At 41.5% G+C, this 16,283-nt stretch overlaps 2 protein-coding genes and 1 long non-coding RNA gene across 3 annotated transcripts in view; 2 read left to right on the top strand and 1 right to left on the bottom strand.

Annotated features, from left to right (window-relative positions):
* LOC106932337 (MAM domain-containing glycosylphosphatidylinositol anchor protein 2-like) overlaps positions 1-16,283 on the bottom strand; it is a 331,489-nt gene that overhangs the window by 198,829 nt on the left and 116,377 nt on the right. The gene's annotated exons all lie outside the window — the stretch shown is intronic.
* Positions 163-6,057, top strand: LOC148152688 (uncharacterized). Its single transcript, XM_088002805.1, has 4 exons — positions 163-1,771; positions 2,116-2,226; positions 4,417-4,599; positions 5,828-6,057. Exons 1-4 carry the CDS (start codon positions 163-165, stop codon positions 6,055-6,057), a joined length of 2,133 nt encoding a protein of 710 aa, XP_087858931.1.
* LOC148152687 (uncharacterized) lies at positions 6,081-7,310 on the top strand. Its single transcript, XR_015761968.1, has 3 exons — positions 6,081-6,599; positions 6,681-6,747; positions 7,101-7,310. It is a non-coding gene; the product is annotated as an uncharacterized LOC148152687 (long non-coding RNA).

Below are 16,283 nucleotides of genomic sequence, written 5' to 3'. Positions count from 1 at the left end.
GTTTCCTTGTGTTTTTCATTCACACATCAGGCTCCTCAAAGAACCGGTTTCTGGTATCGCAGTTAGCTGCCTAGCCCATAACTGTTACATTTTGTGGCGAGCTAGCCAGGAGCCTGATGCTGTGAATGTTTTGGTGAATGTATTTTGTTTTTGGGTTGAAACATGGATTTCTTTGAAGGAATTGGTATCAATGTTGCTCATTCTGTCATCATTAGTGGTGTAACGAACACTGAAGCAGATGATGAGATCATCAATTATTTACGCAGTTATGGTGACGTTAAGGTTTTTACTGTTACTGCACGTGAGAGTCCATTTTATAAAAACCTGGCCGTTGAATTCATTAACCCTGCAGATTTGGGAAAGCTAAAATCGCTTTTACCATATATTTACCAATCTGAGGCTGCAGACAATGTTATATTTGTTGTTAAACTACTTTCAAGAGAATGCCTTGCCACAATCACAGTGGACACAACCCAAGCCCCTGATTACCTTCATGAGCTAAAACGCATTTCCCAGCAGAGTGGACAATCATTTGATGATGTTCTGAGAGGAGTTTTTGAACAAATAAGTGCTCATTTAGGAATAGCGGCTACCGGAGGGGAGCCTGATGAGGCTGATGATGAAGAGACCGCAGTTGAAATACTTGCGACTGACAGAGTATCCAGTCAGACTCAGCCATTTACTCTCCCCTCAACCCAATCAGATCAGTCCACAACCAACCAGCAAAGACTCCAAACTCAACCAAATCCAGCTACAAATGTGGGGCCAAGAATTTCTCTCTCAGGGAATGATCTAAACCCTCCTGGGGTCCAAAGGGTTGTAGTTGAACACATTGTGCGCAGAGATGATGTAAATCTTCAGCCTCTGTCTTCCTTTAGACTACGTACCTTCTCAGGGAAACTTCCAAAACCTCAGCATGAGGCAGATTATGAATCCTGGAGGTCTCAAATAGAACTATTAAATGCAGATCCAAGTCTTGCACCTCTACATGTTACAAGGCGCATTTTGGAAGGTTTACTACCTCCAGCTGCTGACCTAGTGAGAGGTTTGGGGCCCAATGCCCTGCCTGCAGAATTTTTGCAAGTACTTGATTCTGCATATGCTACTGTTGAGGACGGAGAAGAGCTGTTTGCAAAATTTTTAAACACGCTTCAGGACCATGGGGAACGACCATCTTCTTATCTGCAGAGACTCCAGTTAGCTCTCAGTACAGTGGTGAAGCGTGGTGGGATTCCAGCAACTGAAATGGACAAATATTTGTTAAAACAATTTTGTAGGGGTTGCTGGGATAACAGCTTGATAAACAAACTTCAGCTAGAAAAGAAAAAAGACCAACCACCTCCCTTTTCAGAGTTTTTATTAACACTTAGAACAGAAGAAGACAGACAGTTGGCAAAAGAGATGTTGATGAAAAAACATATTCCAGCAGTCAAGCACCGTGTTAATGTACAAGCTCATACCACCAGTGCATGCTCATGTGGCCATCTGTCAGACTCTGGTGCTATTGAAGACTTGCGGAAGCAAATGCTAAAGCTGCAGAGTCAAATGTCAGCCCTGTTGTCCAAGGACTCCAATTCTGCTAAACCAGAAAATCAGCTGAAAAAACAGAAACCAGAATCTGGCCAAACCAGTAGTAGGCCAAAGCCCTGGTTCTGCTTTAAGTGTGGACAGGATGGTCACATTGCTCCTAACTGTTCCAGTCAGCCAAATTCCAGCCTGGTTGAAGAAAAACGCCGACAGCTGAAACAAAAACAGCAGTCCTCGGAGAAAAGTAAACTGTTAAACTAGAAGCAGTTCCTACTGAGGGACAAGTGGGAACTGCAACTAGTGAATGTCCCCACAACAAAGACTCATCTCCATATTTCCCATTACCTAAAGGATTAGTGGGCACAAGAAGTACTGGTGAGGTGAAGATTAAAGGGATCAATTTTCATTGCCTCTTTGACACAGGTTCCCAAGTCACCACGCTCTCGCATTCCTTCTATAACACCCATCTATCAGATCATAAGATAAAACCATTAAATGATCTTTTGGAGATAGAAGGTGCAAATGGTCAGAGGGTGCCTTATATTGGATATGTGGAACTCTGTCTGACATTTCCCTCTGAGTTTACAGGAGAAGAGATGGACATCAACACCTTGGCCTTGGTTGTTCCAGACCTGCGGTCATCACAACCTCCTGTTCTGATTGGCACCAACACTTTGGATGTTGTTTATGACCAGTGCTGTCAGTCACAGTCTGAGTTCCATCCTGTGCCTTTTGGATATAGAGCAGTGCATAAAATTTTGGAGATGAGGCATAAACTAACAACTGATGACTATCATGGCATTTTAAAAATGCAGTCATCCAGCCCACAGATTGTTCCTGCTCAAAAGACTGCTGTGTTGGATGCTCTCCTGATATGCCCATTACTGCAAGGAGAAAGAGAAGTAATTATTCAGCATCCAACCTCATTCTCTCTACCTGGAGGTTTGATAGTAAAATCTAGCCTTATGGATCTACCTCCTGTACAGCCTGATTCTCTGCCTGTGGTTATCACTAATGAATCTGACCATGACATTGTGATTCCAGCTAGAGCAGCCATCGCTGAAGTCAGTACCATCCAGACCATTCTTCACAAAGAGCAGAGTGTGCATCAACCTTCCCAGAGTGCAGAGTTAAATCCAACCAAGCTAAATTACAACTTTGGAGACTCTCCGCTCTCAGCTGAGTGGAAACAACGCATAACAACCATGCTCAACAGTATGTCAGATGTTTTTTCAAAGCATGATCTTGATTTTGGTTGCACAGATAAGGTTAAGCATGAGATCAAGCTGTCAGATCCCACTGCTTTTAAACAGCGACCAAGACCCATCCACCCCCAAGATGTGGATGCTGTGCGTAAGCACATTCAAGAACTGTTGCAGTCTGGTGTAATACGTGAATCTAACTCACCTTTTGCTTCTCCTATAGTTGTAGTGCGGAAGAAAAATGGTGCAGTACGGCTCTGTATTGATTACAGAAAGTTGAATGCCCAGACCATCAGAGATGCATACGCTTTGCCAAAACTGGAGGATACATTTTCAGCACTGTCTGGCTCGAAATGGTTCTCCACATTGGATCTAAAATCAGGTTACTACCAGATTGAGATGAATGAATCAGACAAAAATAAAACTGCATTTGTCTGTCCACTTGGATTTTATGAATTTAATCGCATGCCTCAAGGAGTAACTAATGCTCCTAGCACCTTCCAACGTCTCATGGAGCGGTGCATGGGAGACATGAATTTAAAAGAAGTGCTTGTTTTCATTGATGACTTAATAGTGTTTGCACCAACTCTAGAGGAGCATGAACTCCGGCTGAAGAAAGTTCTTCAACGTCTGAAAGAATTTGGGTTGAAGTTGTCAGTTGAAAAGTGTGTTTTCTTTCAGACATCTGTTCGCTACCTTGGACATGTAGTCTCAAGTGATGGAGTGGAGACGGATCCAGACAAGATTTCCACATTAACATCTTGGCCGGCTCCTCAGAACCTTAAGGAACTCAGATCATTCCTTGGTTTTGCAGGGTACTACCGCCGCTTTGTGGAAGGGTTCTCATCAGTGGTTAAACCTCTCAATGAGTTAACAGCTGGATATCCACCCTGTCAGAAAAAATCAAAACAAATGAAGTTGCAACATTACCTTGACCCCAAAGAACCTTTTGCTGCACGCTGGACGACTGCTTGCCAGCAGGCCTTTGAAGAGATTATCCAGAAGCTGAGCACAGCACCAGTTCTTGCATTTGCAGACCCAGGTAAACCTTACATCTTGCACACTGATGCTAGCTCTACTGGTCTTGGTGCAGTGTTGTACCAAGAACATGATGGGCGAAACAAGGTGATTGCATATGCCAGCAGAGGTCTGTCCCGCAGTGAAAGTCGTTATCCTGCCCATAAACTTGAGTTTCTGGCTCTCAAATGGGCAGTTACAGAAAAATTTTATGACTACCTGTATGGGTCTGATTTCACTGTAGTTACAGATAGCAACCCACTGACATATTTGCTAACTTCTGCTAAATTGGATGCTACAAGCTACAGGTGGCTTTCAGCTCTTCCAACTTTTACTTTTAAGATCATTTATCGGGCTGGCAGGTTAAATGCGGATGCTGACGGTCTCTCTCGGCGACCTCATGCTGAACAGGTGGCTGATCCTTTATCTCTGAAGGAGACAGAGAGAATATTGAAGTTTACTGAACAACATCTGGAACATCCATCCTGTATTTCCATTGACCAGCACTCAGTCCAAGCAATATGTGATAGACAACTGGTGTACAGCTCACCCAACCTGGACCAGGTTGCTGCTCTTGTGCAAACTCTCTCCATTAACACTGACAGTTTACCTGACAGTTTTGTTAATGATCTGCAGTTCTCTTCACCTGTTGTGCCATCTTTTTCTGAAGGTGAAATTGCTGACAAGCAAAGAACCGATCCAGTCATTCAGCACATCATTGCTCAGTTGGAACGAGGGGAAAACCCACCGCCATCTCTGAGGGAACAGCTCCCCGATCTGCCATTACTCCTGCGAGAGCTTACACGTCTGGAGCTCCATAATAATGTTCTCGTCAGGAGAAGGAACATTGGAGGTGAGCCTACTTACCAACTTGTACTTCCAGAGGAATGGCGGCCTGAGGTTCTCAACCAGCTTCATGACCAGATGGGCCATTTAGGAACGGAGAGGACTCTGGACCTCGTGAGATCACGGTTCTACTGGCCACGTATGGCAGTTGATGTCTGTAACAAGCTTAAGAACTGTGAGAGATGCATTCGAAGAAAAGCACAACCTGAGAAAGCTGCACCTCTTGTTAACATTAAGACCACGAGACCACTAGAACTTGTCTGCATGGACTTTCTCACAATAGAACCAGACCAAAGTAACACCAAAAATGTTCTAGTGATAACTGATCATTTCACAAAATACGCTGTTGCAGTCCCAACCCCAAACCACAGAGCTAAAACTGTAGCAAAAGTGCTATGGGAGAACTTCCTTGTTCATTATGGAATGCCAGAGCGTCTCCATAGCGACCAAGGGACTGATTTTGAATCTCACACTATCAAAGAGCTCTGTCAAATCACAGGAATCCAAAAGATTAGGACTACACCTTATCACCCCCGTGGCAATCCTGTAGAACGATTCAATCGAACACTCTTAAACATGTTGGGTACGCTGCAAGAAAATGATAAAACTCACTGGAAAGACTTTGTAAAGCCATTAGTACACTCTTACAACTGTACCCGAAATGATGTCACTGGATTTTCCCCATATGAACTGATGTTTGGTCGACAACCCCGACTTCCTGTTGACTTAGCTTTTGGACTGCCTGTGTCTGAAAAAACGTCTACATCTCATTCACAGTATGTTGAAAAGCTCAAGTCACACCTCAAAGAAAGTTACAAGATTGCAACTGAAAATTCTGAGAAAGTCATGTGGAAGAACAAACTCAGATTCGACAAGCAAGTCAAAGCTGCAGAACTCTCAGTTGGAGATAGAGTTCTGGTTAGGAATGTCAAACTACGAGGCAAGCACAAGCTCGCAGACCGGTGGGAGTCGGATGTGTATATTATTCAGAAGAAAGCCGGCACTCTTCCAGTATACACAGTTAAACCAGAAGGCAAAGATCGTCCCATCAGAACCCTCCACCGTGACCTGCTGTTGCCGTGTGGCTACCTGTCTCCAGCCTACAAACCAGAACAACTAAAGCCAACAACAGTGATTGCACCCGTGACTTCAGAAAATGTAGATCTTCCAGATCCTGAAAATGAAGAAGTGTTCTTACCTGATTTGTCTGATTACTCCAGCTCTTATCTCACCAGAATTACAACTGAGGTTGACTTACCTGCTCCTCCATCTACTGCCGCTCCTATGCCTGTGGATCCGCCTGGCCAGCGCTCACAGGGCTCCATGGAAGGAATGGTTCCTGAGGAACAGGAAGTGGAGTCTGGACCTGAACCTACTGCTGAACTGGACATGGAGCAACCAGCTGAAAATGAAGCAGATTCTGCTGACTCAGAACCACCCGAGGAAAACTCCTTCTCTCAATTAGGACCTGTCTCTCCTCACCCAGAATCTGCATCCTCTCCAGAACAAACCAGCATGTTAAATGATTCTACTGCGTCAAAACTCTCCAGTCCAGACCCTGAACCACCTGTCCGATGCTCGACTCGAACACGTCAGCCACCATCTCGTCTGCAGTATTCGAAACTTGGGCATCCACTTCTGCAAAGTATCCAGTCCCTGTTTCAAGGAATTAGCACAGCCTTTACATCTGCTCTGGAACTGGATGAGACCGCCATGACCTCGGCATCATGTGACAGTGTGGTGTGTCACCAGCCGCTTGCATGTGCGAGGATGCACATGAGTTTAGGGGGGGAACCTGTAACCCGCAGTTAGTCAATTAAGACTTTTATTTTTGCGGGCCCACTTCCTGTTTTCCCCAAACTCCTCAACTTATTTAAGCCCCGCCTCCAGCCAGGTTAAACAACATCACCTGTTCCGCTGTGATTGTGGCTGGCTGTTGGCGTTCTGCTGAACATTTTCACCCTGGAAATTAACCCAATTCTCTGCATCTACTCATTTGATCTCTTGGTGAGTTTTGTTGTAGCATGGCACTATCGGTTTGGCATGCATGTCTGCTTGATTGCTCATTGGAGCATTGTTTTTTTTTAGAACTGTTGCCGTTTGTACCTGGGCCGTCACCAAGCTTGCAGTTTGGTACGCCCCACTCTCTGCAAAGGTAACTCGATTGCTGATATTGTGCGTGTTTTGGCACTTTTTGCAATTAAAATAAGATGTAGCTACATTTACCTTAAATTGATATTGCGCAGTACATTTAATTTCCTTTCCTCATTTTGATTGAGTATTTGAGTTATTCTATTTTCTTTGATATTTTGAAAGTTAACTTTGATTTCAACTTTTCAAGCTTAACCTTAATTGATTAGTTTGAAACGATTATTCTTTTTTTTGTTTAAATTATGGTTAATGTAACCTGATTGACATGAAATGTTTAATTATTAGATATTTAATAATTGTAATGATATTTGTTGCATTTATTTGTTAAGATACTTAATGGGTTTTCTGGCCTTTTAGGTCGGGTTTTTTTATATATGATGGATCAGATCCTCTTCTGAACCCAAGGATGGCGAGCTAAAAGAAAAGAACTCTATGATCTTTGCATTTATTTTGAATTGTCTCTCACTGTGTATTTGTAATTGTTTTGTTTGTTTTTTTTCCTTCCCTTATGTTTTTCCCTGTTCCCAAAGAAAAATTCAATACATTGGCACGAAACACTAACTAAAACAGTTTCCTTGTGTTTTTCATTCACACATCAGGCTCCTCAAAGAACCGGTTTCTGGTATCGCAGTTAGCTGCCTAGCCCATAACTGTTACAGTAACATAAACAATGTATCTCCTGATGTGTAAGGTTGAACTGAAGTTTCATGGCCGTGCAGAGACCTTTGGAGGGGCAGGGGCTAAAAGTTAAGAAAGGGCACATTGAACAATATCTTAAAACACTGTACAACATAGCAACAACCCATATTAATCAATAATCTAATATTGACTCAGATCATACTATGTCACTGTCATCATATGTAGACAATGCAAAGCAAATATAGTGTATATGTATTTTCCCCAACAGGTTTAATGTTGCTGTTTCTGCTGCTGACAGTCCTGGAGGGCTGAGATGATCTGAGACTGTAGTTGTTAAACTCGATAGGAGAGAAGTTTGCTGCTTATGAAGCATGTTATGAAATAAGCAGATCTGCTGCTACTTTACTAAATTTTACTACTTTTTTTTCTTTCTTGCTCTCAGTGAAGGCGGACGCTTTTTTCCTCTACTCCCTCCCTGCACGTGCCTGCCCTGCTTGTTCTTTTTGTGCTGTCTTTTTCTATATTTTTGGAGCCTTTCTTTGCACATCCTCTGAATCTACAACTTATGGATCTGGTCAACTGATCTTTCAATGTAATTTATCTAATTTTATCAATGAGAACTGGGTACAGGAGAGCCCTCTTGTCCTGCGGGGGGACACCCAGCGGGATTCACCCTGGATTTATTCATAATAACAGGATTTCTGCTGTTTGGAGCTTGCGGATTCCTGGATTATTGACAAATTTGTGACAGACTTGGCCAAACTAGTGAACACTCAGACTGTTGGTGTGACACAAGTTGGATGCCAGTCTTGCTGAGACCAGCTGAGGACTGGAATCAATCTTGGAGAAGTTGCTAGTTTTGGTTCAGTGGAACGACCAAACTAATTTGGATAACTGGGAACTGAGATGTATCAGAGAGACTTTAGGGGAGATTGAAATTTATAATCTACCCGACCTAAGACATTCTGCTTCTGAATTGGCTTTCCCTGTGTTTTCTTGGCAGGGCTGCATATATCTAATCTCCTTGAAGATATGTAAACATAACACTCCTTCCCATCTCACCTCCTCCTGGTATCCATGCAGCTGTGGAAGCTAACGTGGTTTTATGGCCCTGTGACATCACCGCCTTTACTCATATCATTGTTTTCTCCCTTGTTTTCTCTGAATGTTGCCATGTACCCCAATGTGTCCAGAGGATACTTATACTTTCTTACTTACACTTACACCCAGAACAGGGATTAGAACAAACTTAGAATCCAGAAAAGCTACCTTAGCAACTACTTTTTAGACTCCTATTCTTCCAACGCAGAAAAGGAATTAAACCAGAGGATACTTACTTATACTGATCTACCAACCCTGAATAGGAGTATGTAATTTATCTACTTTATATACTTCGGATCAACATTATTAGCTTTTTCTTCTTTTGTTTTTTTTTATTATTTTGGTTTGTTACTGTGTTTGTATTTCCTTTTAATTCCTATAAGCACTTTGTATGGCCTTGTTGCTGAAAATGTGCTATATAAATAAAACTAGAAAATTCCACAGAAATTTTAAGGGGCCTGCCAAGTGTGCCCTCCGCTTTAACCCCAGCGTTTCAAATTAGCCGTGAAAAAAACATAAAAGCATGTCTGACATACTTATCCCACCACTAGAACACAGTAACTGTAAATATTGTCAGGTGTATTATGAAAATATGAGTCACCATTGGGAAGCAGGATATAAACCCCAAGTCAGTGAAATTCAATCTGAGACCGACGACTATAAGCTTCGCACATGTGGTTCTTACTCATGGTCCAAAATAAAAAACATGAAGAGAGTTGGTAATAGTTAATTTCTAAAAACTATTTCAATTTTCTTAGTAAAGATTTTAATTTACACTCAAAAATTCAGACAAGTAATAATTTTATGTAAGCAAAATATGAATAGTCACACGAAATATGTATTCTTCCCACAATGCATTGTGAGATCTGATTCAGCGCTGTGGGAATACTCACTGCCTCTGTCTGCGGCCCGTTGCTATGGTAATTAATGATCTGCACCTGGGCTGGCACTGTCTTTCAGACAGGCTGGTTTCTATACTTGTGAGACACTTAACGTCGGTCTACAGGACCCTGACAAAAAACTATAAGCCCTAGGAAAATTTTGAAAACATTTTACAGGAGCAGGCATGTGTATCTATGTCATGACCAAGTTTGACATCAATAGGCCGCTATTTGTGCCTGTGAGGGGGAGTTAAAAAGAGTTTTGGAGTCTGACCTCCACTGTCCTGTGTGTGTGTTTCAGAGAGAAATCTTAGTGATGCTGCGAGTTCCTCAGATTAAAGTTTTTTCGTTTTTTTTAATTTATGTCGTCATTTTTACACAGAATCCCAATAAAAGTAATAGCTCCAATGCCGGGATCGAGCCAGTCGTTTTGATACCACTTTTGTGGGTGGGCACGCAGCGGTACGAGCCGCATTAACGGTAACGGAAGAAAAATATGGAATAACTAGAAAATTCCGCAGAAATTTTGAGGGGCATGCCAAAGTGTGCCCGTCGCTTTTTAATCAAGCCTTCTGATGCAAAAAAATTAGCATTAATGCTAAAGAAAGCTGCAATGTAGTCAATAACCTGTGGTGAGTCAGAAACATGTTGACTAAACTGTACCTGTACCATTCAGTATGTTGAAATTAATGCATAAGCCAAAATGCTAATATTAGCATGAAGACTAATATTCATGTAGGATGTGTGGCATCACTAGCATGTTTTCTGTCATTGATTTACTCCATTCAGTATACTGAACATCGCTAATAAGTAAGAAAATTATCTAATAGCTACCTTTAGGGAAAAGGCTAATGCTAATGCACTGCCTTGCTGCGCAAGGCAGTGCACTAGTGGGGGCAGTAAAATGCTAAACTTGTGCTAATGTTAATGAACTGCCTTGCTGCGCAAGGCAGTTCACTATCCTGAGGAAAAAAAATGCGAAAAAAGCTTAATATTATTGCAACGCCTACGGCGTTGCACTACCATGAGAGGAATATGCAGACTTTTATTTTGAAACTTTCAGTAGGCTTCATTTTAACCACCACACCAATTCAATGTGTAACAGTAGTTTGTTTAAACATTTCACATAAAGCCCAAAGCTGATGTGAAAAATATGAAGGCTTTTATTTTGAAATTTTCATTAAGCTTTATTTTAATTGACCACAGCAATAAAATGTGTAACAGTGGTTGGGTTAATCCAACTATATAATGCCCAAAACAGCAAGTAGTTCTAAATGCCAGTTCAGCCCTAATCTGTGGTATCTGAGAGTTCCGCCATGTTGTAGTTCTGACCTTCAGTCATTGTAGTTCTAAAGAGCAGCTCAACTATCATGTTAGTGAGACACACAGGGAGAGACAGAATTCTAACTCTTTGAAGCAGTTAGTTTTTCTGATCAAAGCGGCTTACTGTTCAGCATCCATAAGAGCAATCCGAAAACTTTTTGAAGCATATAAGAGGGCAATTTCTTGTCTCCGATGGAACCGCGATTTAAATCTGTAGTTCTCTCTGCACTAACCTGAGAGAAAAACATAATAAAGGCCTGAGAGGAATATTCAGGCTTTTATTTTGAAATTTTCAGTAAGCTTCATTTTAAATGGCCACACTAATCCCATGTCTAACAGTGGTTGGGTTAAACAGTTTATATATAAAGCCCAGAACATTCTGCCCTGTCTGTAGTTATAACATTCTGCTCACCTTCTTTCTGTAATAAGTCAGAGTTCCACCATTATGTACTTCTTAACTGCCAGCTCAGCCCTCCTTTGTAATGATTGAGGGTTCCACCATGTTGACCTTCCGACCTTCTGCTCAGGCCTCTGTAGTAAAGTGTTCCATCGTGTTTAGAACTACAAAGATGGCGTTTTTGTAGTCCTAAGGAGCAGTTTGGCTTTTGTCTGTGTTCTGTTGCTATAGTGACCAAGCCTCCCCCTGTGTTTCTCCAGACAGGGGGAGAAACAATTCTATCTGTTTGAGCCAGCCAGTTTCACTCCAAAAAGCTGTCCGAACAACTCCTTTCCATTCGGGAACCGTGATACGTATTCGAAAACCGTTTGAAGCATATGAGAGGGCTATTTGTCGTCTCATTTAGTACCGCGATTCATATCTGTAGCTCATTCACAGTAATTGCAGTGATGAGAGAAAAATGGTGTGCGCTGAGCTCAGAACTTTTTCAGAAATGTATGTAAAAAGAGCAATTACATGATGTAAAAATTGTCAAGGCTTTTATTTTGAAAATCTTCAATAAGCTTCATTTGAAATTGCCACACTAATTTCATGTGTAATAGTGATCAGGTTAAATCAGTTATAAAATGCTCAAAGCACAAGTTGTTTATAATACCAGCCAACTCCTCCTCTGTAATAATTGAGTGTTCCGCCATGTTGTAGTTCTGACATGCTGCTCAGGCCTCTGTTTTAACTGAGTCTTGGCCATAGATAGAACTACAGTTATGGCAGTTATGGCTGCTGGTTTGTAGTCCAAACCAGCAGATTTGCCTTTCTCTGGATTCTGTTGCTATAGCGATTGGCCCTCAGCCAACTGCTGTGTGTGTGAGACAGAAAGCTGGGGAAGGATTTCAATCTTTGAGACAACCATGAAATGCTAATGTTAATGAACTGCCTTGCTGCGCAAGGCAGTTCACTATCCTGAGAAAAAAAACATAAAAAAAAGATTTTCATTTTTGCATCGCCTACGGCGATGCACTTTTGTCAGTGCAATTTTCAGAGTTTTATTTTGAAACTTTCAGTAAACTTAATTTTCATAACCACACTAATCCAATGTGTAACAGTGGTTTGGTTAATCCACCTGTATAAAGCCCAAAACAGGAAGTAGTTCTAACTGCCAGCTCAGCCCTCCTCTGTAATAATTGAGTGTCCCGCCATGTTGTAGTTCTGACCTCCTGCTCTGCCCTCTGTATTAAAGTGTTCCGCCATGTTTAGAACTACAGAGTCTTTGTAGTCCAAACCAGCAGCTGTGCCTTCCTCTGCATTCTGTTGCTATAGTGATGAAAGTGCCCTGTGTGTGTCAGGCTTATCTATCTTTATGAGACACCCACTCAGTTTTAATGGAAAAAGCAGTCCGAACGACTGCTTCCCGTTCAGGATCCGTAAGGCCGATCCAAAAACCGTTTGAAGCATATGAGAGGGCTATTTGTCGTCTCATTTAGTACCGCGATTCATATCTGTAGCTCATTCACAGTAATTGCAGTGATGAGAGAAAAATGGTGTGCGCTGAGCTCAGAGCTTTTTCAGAAATGTATGTAAAACACTGGGGAGCAGCATCAGTTATCCTGTCCCAAAACTTTGCTCTGAAGCACCTAGACCAAAAACCGTAAGCCCTAGGGAAATTTTGAAAACATTTTACCGGAGCAGGCATTCGTATCAATGTCATGACCGACTTTCATACCAATAGAGCAATTTTTGCACCCATGAGAGCAATTTCAAAATTATTTTGGGGTCAAAATTCCACCCTTTTTCTCACTCTAAAAAGCGGCAGTTGGTTTCAGTTACACTCTAAGGTTTCGGCAGTTGGAAATTTCGCTCGTTTTTCGCTTTTTACGTCGCCGTCGTAACTCCGATCCCCAATAAAAATAATAGCTCCCTTCCCGGGATTGAGCCGCACGTTTTGATACCACTTTTGTGGGGTTTCTCGCAGCGGTACGAGCCGCATTAACGGTGACGGAAGAAAAATAAATAACTATAATAAAGAGGCATTCTATTGGGTGTAGAACAATAGGTGCCTGCCATGCAATGCATGGAGGCAGTGACTGACCTGCTTTGCAGGTCAGTCACTGCTCTCCTTATGCATTGCTAATGGCATGCCCCAACTAGAAAATTCCACAGAAATTTTAAGGGGCCTGCCAAGTGTGCCATCCGCTTTAACCCCAGCGTTTCAAATTAGCCGTGAAAAAAAATAAAAGCATGTCTGATATACTTATCCCACCACTAGAACACAGTAACTAAATATTGTCAGGTGTATTATGACAATATGAGTCGCCATTGGGAAGTAGCATATAAACCCCAAGGCAGTGAAATTCAATCTGAGACCGACGACTATAAGCTTCGCACATGTGGTTCTTACTCATGGTCCAAAATAAAAAACATGAAGAAAGTTGTTAATAGTTAATTTCTAAAAACTATTTCAATTTTCTTAGTAAAGATTTTAATTTACACTCAAAAATTCAGACAAGTAATAATTTTATGTAAGCAAAATATGAATAGTCACACGAAATATGTATTCTTCCCACAATGCATTGTGAGATCTGATTCAGCGCTGTGGGAATACTCACTGCCTCTGTCTAGGGCCCGTTGCTATGGTAATTAATGATCTGCACCTGGGCTGGCACTGTCTTTCAGACAGGCTGGTTTCTATACTTGTGAGACACTTAACGTCGGTCTACAGGACCCTGACAAAAAACTATAAGCCCTAGGAAAATTTTGAAAACATTTTACAGGAGCAGGCATGTGTATCTATGTCATGACCAAGTTTGACATCAATAGGCCTCTATTTGTGCCTGTGAGGGGGAGTTAAAAAGAGTTTTGGAGTCTGACCTCCACTGTCCTGTGTGTGTGTTTCAGAGAGAAATCTTAGTGATGCTGCGAGTTCCTCAGATTATAGTTTTTTCGTTTTTTTTAATTTATGTCGTCATTTTTACACAGAATCCCAATAAAAATAATAGCTCCCTTCTCGGCATCGAGCCGCACGATTTGATACCACTTTTGTGGGGGTACACGCAGCGGTACGAGCCGCATTAACGGTGATGGAAGAAAAATAAATAATCTATAATAATAAAGAGACATTCTATTGGGTGTAGAACAATAGGTGCCTGCCATGCAATGCATGGAGGCAGTGACTGACCTGCTTTGCAGGTCAGTCACTGCTCTCCCTATGCATTGCTTATGGCAGGCCCCAACTAGAAAATTCCGCAGAAATTTTAAGGGGCATGCCAAAGTGTGCCCGTCGGTTTTTAATCAAGCGTTCTGATGCAAAAAATTAGCATTAATGCTAAAGAAAGCTGCAATGTAGTCAATAACCTGTGGTGAGTCAGAAACATGTTGACTAAACTGTACCTGTACCATTCAGTATGTTGAAATTAATGCATAAGCCAAAATGCTAATATTAGCGTGAAGACTAATATTCATGTAGGATGTGTGGCATCATTAGCATGTTTTCTGTCATTGATTTACTCCATTCAGTATACTGAACATCGCTAATAAGTAAGAAAATTATCTAATAGCTACCTTTAGGGAAAAGGCTAATGCTAATGCTAATGCACTGCCTTGCTGCGCAAGGCAGTGCACTAGTGGGGGCAGTAAAATGCTAAACTTGTGCTAATGTTAATGAACTGCCTTGCTGCGCAAGGCAGTTCACTATCCTGAGGAAAAAAATGCGAAAAAAGCTTAATATTATTGCAACACCTACGGCGTTGCACTAGCATGAGAGGAATATGCAGACTTTTATTTTGAAACTTCCAGTAGGCTTCATTTTAACCACCACACCAATTCAATGTGTAAAAGTAGTTTGTTTAAACCATTCACATAAAGCCCAAACCTGATGTGAAAAATATCAAGGCTTTTATTTTGAAATTTTCATTAAGCTTCATTTTAATTGACCACAGCAATAAAATGTGTAACAGTGGTTGGGTTAATCCAACTATATAATGCCCAAAGTAAAGTGTTCCATCGTGTTTAGAACTACAAAGATGGCGTTTTTGTAGTCCTAAGCAGCAGCTCTGCTTTTCTGTGTTCTGTTGCTATAGTGACCAAGCCTCTTTGTCAGCTGGGAGAGAGACACACAGGGGGAGAAACAATTCTATCTATTTGAGCCAGCCAGTTTTACTCCAAAAAGCTGTCAGAAATACTCCTTTCCATTCGGGAACCGTGATACGTATTCGAAAATCGTTTGAAGCATATGAGAGGGCTATTTGTCGTCTCATTTAGTACCGCGATTCATATCTGTAGCTCATTCACAGTAATCGCAGTGATGAGAGAAAAATGGTGTGCGCTGAGCTCAGAACTTTTTGCAGAAATGTATGTAAAAAGAGCAATTACATGATGTAAAAATAGTCAAGACTTATATTTTGAAAATTTTCAATAAGCTTCAATAAAGCTTCATTTGAAATTGCCACACTAATTTCATGTGTAATAGTGATCAGGTTAAATCAGTTATATAATGCTCAAAGCACAAGTAGTTTATAATACCAGCCAACTCCTCCTCTGTAATAATTGAGTGTTCCGCCATGTTGTAGTTCTGACATGCTGCTCAGGCCTCTGTTTTAACTGAGTCTTGGCCATAGATAGAACTACAGTTATGGCAGTTATGGCTGCTGGTTTGTAGTCCAAACCAGCAGCCTTTCTCTGGATTCTGTTGCTATAGCGATTGGCCCTCAGCCAACTGCTGTGTGTGTGAGACAGAAAGCTGGGGAAGGATTTCAATTAACATTAATGCTAATGTTAATGAACTGCCTTGCTGCGCAAGGCAGTTCACTATCCTGAGACAAAAAAACATAAAAAAGCTTAATATTCGTCGTGAGTGGACATTGCAGAGTTTTATTTTGAAACTTTCAGTAAACTTAATTTCCATAACCACACTAATCCAATGTGTAACAGTGGTTTGGTTAATCCACCTGTATAATGCCCAAAACAGGAAGTAGTTCTAACTGCCAGCTCAGCCCTCCTCTGTAATAATTGAGTGTTCCGCCATGTTGTAGTTCTGACCTTCTGCTCTGCCCTCTGTATTAAAGTGTTCCGCCATATTTAGAACTACAGAGTCTTTGTAGTCCAAACCCCAGCAGTTCTCCCTCTCTGCATTCTGTTGCTATAGTGATGAAAGTGCCCTGTGTGTGTCAGACTTATCTATCTTTATGAGACACCCAGTCAGTTTTA

Source organism: Poecilia mexicana, unplaced genomic scaffold (assembly GCF_051168715.1).
Source record: "Poecilia mexicana isolate PSO_F unplaced genomic scaffold, ASM5116871v1 scaffold_22, whole genome shotgun sequence".
Taxonomy (NCBI): Eukaryota; Metazoa; Chordata; class Actinopteri; order Cyprinodontiformes; family Poeciliidae; genus Poecilia; species Poecilia mexicana.
The sequence above is the reverse complement of the archived record's forward strand: the minus strand, read 5'-3'. Positions and strand labels throughout refer to the sequence as shown.

Bases quoted from the DNA above. Each gene is read 5' to 3' on its own strand.
- LOC148152688 (XM_088002805.1), top strand. From the start codon at position 163: ATGGATTTCTTTGAAGGAATTGGTATCAATGTTGCTCATTCTGTCATC. The intron at 2,227-4,416 runs GTCAGTCACAGT...CTTTTTCTGAAG, and splicing joins TGTTGTTTATGACCAGTGCT to GTGAAATTGCTGACAAGCAA. The intron at 4,600-5,827 runs GTGAGCCTACTT...TTATCTCACCAG, and splicing joins CAGGAGAAGGAACATTGGAG to AATTACAACTGAGGTTGACT.